The following is an 8,672-nucleotide window of genomic DNA, read 5'->3' as shown; positions in this document are numbered from 1 at the left end:
TATAGTCTGTTTTTTCTTTTATTAAAATTACATTTATATAATCATTTCCCCTCATGTTACGCATGTACCCACAAAAAGAAATAGAATAGTCAAACTGAAAAACATTTCATGCTCTTTAATTGTCTTTGAATTATTCCTGACAGGTCAAGAATAAAGAAGTTTTAAATTTTCTGTATGTGACTATCTCATAAAAGAGACCATGGAGCAAATTTGTGGGAGAAACATCTGTTCAAAGAAAGCAAAACTATCCCTGTTCTTAATACACCTGATTGCTTCTTTCTGAGATCATGCTGCGTTGCTGGAATGAAAACTACAGACACAGTTGGGCCAGTGGTCTTTGCTTCTGACATGTCTCTTCTCATTGGGTTCTCAAGAGGGAAAGAGACCTGTGACTGGGCCCTTACTTCTGATGCCTGAGTAGAAGGGAGAGAGCTACTAGAAGCTGCCTTCCTGTGGTTTGAGGATGATTTGAGACCTGACTCGACTCACCTGCTATGTCCAATAGGCCACTGAGATGAGTGGCCAGCAGCAGCCACCTCTGGTCCAGAGGGTGACTGCCATCACACCTACCACCTGGATTCAAGTCTTCATCTTTCCTTTCCTGGGAGATTTCCACCACTTCCTGAATTAGTCTCCCTCCCTCCATTCTCATCCTATTTGTTCTCTCTCAAAGTGCCTAAGCCTAAGGCTATCTGATGCTCTCACTGTAGTCAGAGCCTCTGTCTGAAACTTCAACTTCAAGGTCTAACTAGCCCAATCAGCTCTATTCTCTTTTGCTCCTAAGCCCTTGAATAATATTCTGCTTAATGCCATTGATACTGATTATACTTACTGATTGTATATAAATGCTAGGAGCCCTGGTTAGTGTCACGGTTACGCACTGGGCTGCTAACTGTGAGGCCAGCAGTTTGAAATGACCGGCCATTCTGAAGGAGAAAGAGGAGTTCTACTCCTGTAAAGACTTATAGTCTCAGAAACTCACAGGGGCAGCTAGATCCTGTGCTATAAGGTTGCTATGAAGCAGACCTGACTGTATGGCAGTAAGGTGGGTTATTTTTGTTTTAATATACTATACACTACATAGTTTGTTAAGTGTTTTATCTAAAAAAAATCCTACCAACCCAAAATATAATTATGACCAGATCTGTGTTATTTGTGAGAGTTAAGAATATTTCTTTATATTTTAGATGGTTGAAGAAAATCAAATGATGAATAATGTTTTATGACACATGAGGATGGCACAAAATTCAAAATATGGCAGAAATAAGTAAAGTTTTATTAGGACACAGTCATGCCCATTCATTTGTGTTGTATCGACGGTTGCTTCTGAGCTGCAAGGGCAGAGTTGAATAGTTGCCACAGAGATTCTAGGGCCACGAACTGTGTACCATCTAGACCGTTACAGAAAATGTTTTCTGACTCTTGGAGTAGATTACAGATTAAGAAACTAAGATTTAAAGGTATTAATTTCCCCAACACGCCACAAGTGAATTCTAGGTTTCTTTGACTCCAAAACTTAGGCTTTGAATCACTAAGCAGTATATTCCAATACAAGATATAGGACGCGAGGCTTCTGGCTCTCTTCCAAGAGAGCTTTGCCAAATAAAACCTAAATCCTTAAATTTTTGATAAGATCTATCATCATTCCTCACCGGTTACATGTTAAAAGTTCAAATTCCTCTGCAACATGTCTAGTTTTTTCCTGACTTTTCTAGGGATATTTCCTGTTGCATTTTGGCATTACAGATGCTAACTATCGACCTACAGCTCTCCCCGTGTGCCATGCTGTTCACACTCCATTCATTCACTCAGACAGGTCCTTCTGACACTAAGTAGAGTACTCGCTATATTTCATCCATTTGAAGATTTTCCATAATTTTCAATGATTATTTCTTCTGTGCTGCTTCCACAATGTTCCTGAGGAAGTCTAGACCAACCGCCCTCCATAATTCTCTTACAGCATTTATTATAGTTTTGTAATGGTTTGCTTATTTGTTTTTTCCACTATTGTGTAATAACCTTGTGCATGGAGCTTTTTTATTTGTCTTTATTTTTCTAGCACCTAGGACAGGATGTAAAGAGTGTACTCAATCACTGTAGGGTAAAAGAATAAACACTCATGGATTGTGTTTGCTGATGACAGATTTTCATAGAATATTATTATAGTCCTAGAGTTATGCTCTGTGTGTTCTGCAAGGTTTGCAGCTACTCCCTTTAGGACTTTGCTAAAGAGAAGCCATTCATTGTGTGTATAGAGTATTTCCTCAATTTCTAAGAAATTGTTCCATCTATGATTTTATCTATTGAGAAACTACCCTGTCTTCATAGAGTGCACTGAAAACACTCTAGGCTCTTAGTCAATGAAATATGAAGTGGGTGTTGGAGCCTAAGGGTTGTGACTCTCTTTTGAATTGGACACACTCCTCAGTTGTGTTGAATGTATCCTTTTCCCTGTTTCTCAGTTTTCTCTGATAGCGCCAGGCTCAGAACAACTGTAGGGAAATAGCAAAGGACTCCCCCTGGGTCAATTGCTTTGTCAGTGCTTATTTCATCAAGACAAGTGTCTCTCACACAATAAACGACCTCAACAAAGATGCCCTTTTATTCTCAAGAGAAATGTGTCAACTCTAAGCAAATACTACAAATGGCTTCTGAACTTAAAAAATGACTCATTAGAAAAATAAAGATGTAAAAGAAATACATCGTTAACTGACAATAATCACTAGATTCAATAGTAATCTTAGCAACCATGTACTTCATTTCCCTCTTTGATGCAAGTGAAAGCTGAAATTCAAATGTCACTGTCATCTCATGCCTAGCATCACATAACTACTATACATGAATCTCCAGTGTTTGTTACCAATCTATTATTATTGGTCTTAAAATCTGAGACCATGCAATTGGACTTTCACAAATGAGATAAAAGGAAAGAGACAATATACTATCATTGAGTCATTTTGATTTTTTAATCTTTGGTACATGTTTCCAATTCCATGTAAGATGTAAAAAGCTGCAAGCCAATGTCGCTCTGATCCCGACAATAAGAACAAGTCCAATATCCCTTAAAAGCAAAACCTTGCTTATCAGGGAAGTGAGATTGCAAGGTAAACAAGGGGACAAACGTCCCTGAGGAGGGAAGAGACAGACACCATTCCCTCTCTGGTGGAGGATAAGAAGAAATGGTGAAGCAGGGGAGAAAGAAATCAGATTTTACCAAATTGAAGAAGGCTGATGCAGTCAAGAATAGTTTAGAATTACTCTGTCTACTAGGGTAGCTACTAGCCACATGGGGCTATTGAAATTTAGTGGAAGTTTATTACATAAAATTTAAAATTAGAGGTTGCCATATTGACAGTGCAGATATAGAATGCATCTGTCATCCTCAAGTTCTAGGTTATTATTGGTTTAGAATAACGGGAGTCCCAGACACAAATGGAGTCCACACTTAGTCCCCAGCTTTTTCCTAAGCCCTGGCCTGGTGCTCAAGAGAAGGGTTGGGAGCAGCTCAGAGACTGGAATGAGCCCTGCTTCAGGGCCTCGGATGTACAGGCGATAACGGGCCCCATCAAGAGACTTGCTTCCCCAGATTGGTCTCTACCATTAGCAGGGTTTTTGTTTTGCTTTTTCATTGGCAGAGGTTTTAAGGCATTGTTTTCTTCCAGTTCCTGGGCAAACATCTGTATTTCTGATAGAGAAACCTGTTCCATGGAGGTGGGGGAAGGGTGGGAGCCACTGGTTCTGTACTTATAGACAGCAGAGGTGGGCTACTGCTTGGGAGGAGGCCGAAAACCATGTCCCAACTAAGACCCTTCACAGACTCGAGACAAGTTTTGTCTGTCAAGGGCTAATGAGGGCTGGCCATGGTGAGACTGTCACACAAGGCAGGGCATGGGATGCCGACAATCGAAACTGGTCCAGAACGAAGAATCCTGCTGCCTGATCACGAACATCACTCACTCCCATGAAGTGGATTCTGGCTTAGAACAACCCTATAGGACACAGGGGAATTGCTCCTGTGGGCTTCTGGGACTAAATTTTTACAGGAAAGCTTAGAAAGCCCTTCTTGGTCCTGTGGAGCAGCTGGTGGTTTCAAATCACTGACCTTGAGGTTAGCAGCCCAGAGTATAAATTCAGCTATTCCTAATTAAACAAAGCTCAAGGTCTGATAAAATGGCAACAACAACAACAATAAAAAACCAACAACTTCTATCACTCCTGGATCCACATTAAACACTAGTTAACAGCAGTCCATCACAAAAAGAATTTCATATCTGTGATGAACCGAAGGAAACGGAAACCTTAAATCTTGCTCAGCTCTTGACTATACTGACTCAGTACTCCCACACGAATAGCCTATCAATCTAGTGAATTTAAATTCATTTCCACATAGTCACTATTTCTTCCTGTTTCTCTCTCCTTTTATCTTAACAGATAATACCATCATGACCTTGTCCTGAACTGTGGCCAGAGTGGTCCAATAGAGCTGCCACTTAAACATAGCAACCAGTGGAAGATTTGCACTGAAGAACAATGAGCAAAAGCAAAACAGACAAACTTGTAAGAGTGATTAAATCACTCTAGTGGATTATGCGTTGGACAGCTAAATCGAAAGGTCATCAGTTTGAAAACAAGACACCACAGGAGAAAGATGAGCCTTTTTATTCCCACCAAGAGTGACAATCTCAGAAATCCACAGGGGCTTCTTTACCTTATCCCACAGGGTCATTATGAGTTGGCTTGACTCCATGGCAGTGATGGTGAGTGATAAATCTACCACCCCATGCAGATTCATTTTTCTACCAAACCTCAACATAGAGCTACTTGCTATTTGACAATGTGATAGTAGAGAGTGAAATGAAAATCTTCTCCAGGTAAGCAACTCTTAAGATTGTTAATAGGATTTACTCCACTGGCCATTGAAGTTTAAAGGGCCAAGTGGGTTTATAAGACATGTTCTGGTTAAAAATCAACACACTAAATTTTCAACTAATTAACAATAAAAAGTTTTTAAGGGATCAATACACTAGCTATGATCACATAGTTACTTAACATAGCAGAAACTTACATGGATCAATCAATTCTAAAGGTATCATTCAGTCCCCAAATCTACTACCCCAGCGAGGTTTATTTTTATTGCTTTAAAATAAATTTGTGGTTCACAAAAAGTTAATGGTAGAACATCATCCAACATAGGGAATATGCTGTATTTATAGCAGAACATTGAAATCATTTGCATTTAGTTTGTATTCATAGTAAGTTTGTATTATAGGAACTTGTAAACCTAGATCTGCTGCCTAGATCTATCATTTCCCAATTCACTTTTCTCTGGAACTTGCTTACAATAGCCATTTTGGGATGACTGTCTTTCGATTAGTGTCCCATCTGACAAAGAAACAGCAGTCAACTATGAAAAGACACGTGTTGTGTGTTCTCACTTTTACGAAATGACATGACAGATGAGCACACGGAAACCAATCTCCCTTAGAGGTCCTGGGGACTGGTGGGGCCTGGGCAGAGCTACTCCCTAGGTTGCAGTCCTTCATTGCTGGCAGTAATGGGGAAAGTAGCCCCGAAGGTGGGTGAAGTTTTTACCCAGCTTGACTTATGCAATTTATGTCAATAAGCTGTACAAAGGGAAAAGGGGGAAATGGGCAAAGGTTAGGTTGTGTGTGGTTTTGCAAAAACAACATTAACCAAAAAAACCCCAAAAAGAAAAACTAAAAACCCAAAAGGACTGGGGGAAGAGCATGCTACTAGAAGAACTGGTGCTAATTAGACATAACCATGACCTCGTGGGAGCAGTTCTTTGTTTAGAGGCTTTGGTCACAGTCTCATGGGTTTAGTACCATGGCCTAATGGAATAAACCAATCGATTAGCAGGATACTTGTATAATTATTAAAAGTTTATGCTCTACATCCCAATTGCCTAAGTATAATCTGCAGTCTTAAAAGCTGACAAGCCGCCATTGAAGATACTTTATTCAAAAGAGAAATAAGAGGAAATAAAACTCAGAGCAGGAACAAGACGACAAGATTTGTTATTTACATGAACCACTGCTTCCTCCATCTTTAGACCATAAGAACTAAATGGTGCCTGGTTACCATTGCTAAACCCTTTGACCAGGAACAGAGATGAATCCTGAAAAAAGGGTGAAAATGGGTAACAGAATTCAAATTCTAGAAGTATCTAGACCAAATGGATCTATTAAAACTAAGCATTCCCAAGACTGTGGTCCTGAGTTTTTCTTCAAAACTTAGATCGAGATTGTTTTCTGAAGCTCCCTTTAAGTTAAATAACAGTTTAGCTAAACAAGTAAGGATTGTCACCTTTGAATATTGTAATATATATGTTTTATACATGTATTATGTGTCTCTCTTTATATACATATATAATCAAAATAGCTGTTTTAAAACATAGAGGGGGAGACTGGCAGAGGGGTAAACAGAAGGAAGTTTAAGTAAATGGAAGTAAAACAAATAGAACAAAAATAATGAGGGTGTTGGTACATCGCGAAGAATGTAACCAATATCATGGATCATTAAGTCCAGAGACTATGGGATGGGAGCTGGGTTTGCTGTTTATCTTTTCACTAAAAATAAAATATTAAACACACACACACACACACACACACACACACACACACGAGAAGCATTATCACACAAGATGCTTACTTGTTAAAACAGTGATTGATCTGGATGGCTTGGTCACCACATTTCCATTTACCACAACGAGCGTGATTATATAATAAAGTCCATGATAATTGGCCTTAAAAACAACAGGAGGTGGCAGAGTGCTGTTGAATTCCTCAAACTCAAAGAAGTAATTTTTGGATTCGCCAGTTATCTTCACAACATAAACAGACGATGGACTCATGACATCTGAAGCTTCCAAAGAGACAATGATATTATTGTCATCTTGGACGGATACATGGAAAGTTATAGCATCCTGTTTAAGAAAAGAGAAAAAAGCAAATCAAAGTCAATTCCAATTATGAGCAATACAAATATATTGGGATCATTCTAAAAATCAGTATTTGTGATAAGCATTACTTAGTAAAATAAAATTACATGTGCATTTTTAGGTAAATGAAGAAATACTGAAAGGGATTAACTGGCATAACTAATGACTTTTTCAGAGTTTTATTTGAGGATATTTCTCCTCATAGAAATTGCTTCCATTTGATGGCTTGTGTCATGTAATCAACATAAATGTCACATGACGACATGAGGAGTGAAGGAATGGCATCTTGATGCTCCTCTCCCAGAGAAGTCCTTGCTTTCAGCCATGCTGGAGAATGTTTCAATATTGCCTATTTACTGCCCACCTGGAATCTCCAAACGGAAAATTTTATCAGGACTGAAAATCTATAGCATTCTCCCCAACAGATGTACCCCTCTCCACCCAGTTGCTCTCGAGTTGAATCCAACTCATGTGGATTCCATGTGCACAGAGTAACACTCGCCTCCATAGGACTTTCAAGGGTATAAATGTTTGGAAACAAGGTGTCTATAGGTGGGTTTGAAACCACCAGCCTTTCTCTTGTAGTTAAGTGGTTAATTGTACCACCCAAAGGGGACTCATGGAAGAGTATTCCTTCTATAAATCAATTCTGATCCACAATGACCGTACAGCAACAGAGTAGAACTGTCCCAATGCTGTAATTTTTATTAAAGCAGGCTACCACATTTTTCTCTTGAAGAGTGGCTGTTGGATTCAAATCGCCAATGTCTTAGTAGGCAGCCAAGTGTTTAATCAAGGAAGTTAAGCTGCTGAAGGAGGAAGTAGACTGAGTAGCTATGGCATGTACTGAAAAGTCAACAGTTGGATTGAAACTAGTCCAAATCTCCAAAAGAAGGTATATGGAATATTCAAAGAATCATCTGTGTCAATTGGTTTAAGAATTCCTTTTCACAATGATTTACGTATAACCCCCCTCCCAAGGGGACGCACAACAAAAAAGTGGGTGAAGGTAGACAGCAGTGGTTGGTGCAAGACATGAAAAAAATTAATAATTTATAAATTATAAAAGGTTCATGAGGGAGGGGAAAAATGAACTGATGCCAAGGGTTCAATTAGAAAGAAATGTTTTGAAAATGATGACAACATATGTATAAATGTGCTTGACACAACGTATGTATGTATGGATTATGAGCTGTAGGAGCCCCCAATAAAGTTATTTAGTAATATAGCCCCCCAAAAAACCCAACATTCCTCCAGAACCATTGGTCCCCAGAGAGGGGAAGGTGGGAGAAAGGAAGTGGTGTTAACCAACCCAGGGACAAGGGAACAACGAGTGATTCAAAACCAGTGGCAAGGATAGTGTGGGAGGCCTGGTAGGGAGTGATCAAGGGCAATGAAACTGAGAGGAATTACTGAAACCCAAATGAAGGCTGAGCATGATAGTGGAATGAGAGGAAAGTAAAAGGAAATAGAGGAAAGGACTAGGAGGCAAAGGGCATTTATAGAGGCCTAAATACAGGCATGTACATCTGTAAATATGTTTATATATGATGATGGGGAAATAGATCTATGTGCATATATTTATAGGTTTAGTATTAAGGTAGCAGATGGACAATGGGAATCCACTCAAGTACTTCCTCAATGCAAGAAGACTTTGTTCTATTAAATTGGCATTCCATGTTGCTCACCTTCCTGACATGATTGCTGAAGA

General features: G+C 39.2%; 1 protein-coding gene across 1 annotated transcript in view; it reads right to left on the bottom strand.

The window, feature by feature from the left end:
* Nucleotides 1-8,672, bottom strand: part of PTPRO (protein tyrosine phosphatase receptor type O) — a 255,932-nt gene that overhangs the window by 112,752 nt on the left and 134,508 nt on the right. The window contains exon 2 of the mRNA XM_045288403.1: nucleotides 6,673-6,946. Within this exon, the coding sequence (XP_045144338.1) occupies nucleotides 6,673-6,946 (274 nt within the window). The remainder of the gene's footprint in view (nucleotides 1-6,672; nucleotides 6,947-8,672) is intronic.

This window comes from Echinops telfairi, unplaced genomic scaffold (assembly GCF_000313985.2).
Source record: "Echinops telfairi isolate 266 unplaced genomic scaffold, ASM31398v2 ScPeMD7_21;HRSCAF=78, whole genome shotgun sequence".
NCBI classification, from domain to species: Eukaryota; Metazoa; Chordata; class Mammalia; order Afrosoricida; family Tenrecidae; genus Echinops; species Echinops telfairi.
Note: the sequence above shows the minus strand (reverse complement) of the source record. Positions and strands in the feature narration are given on the sequence as shown.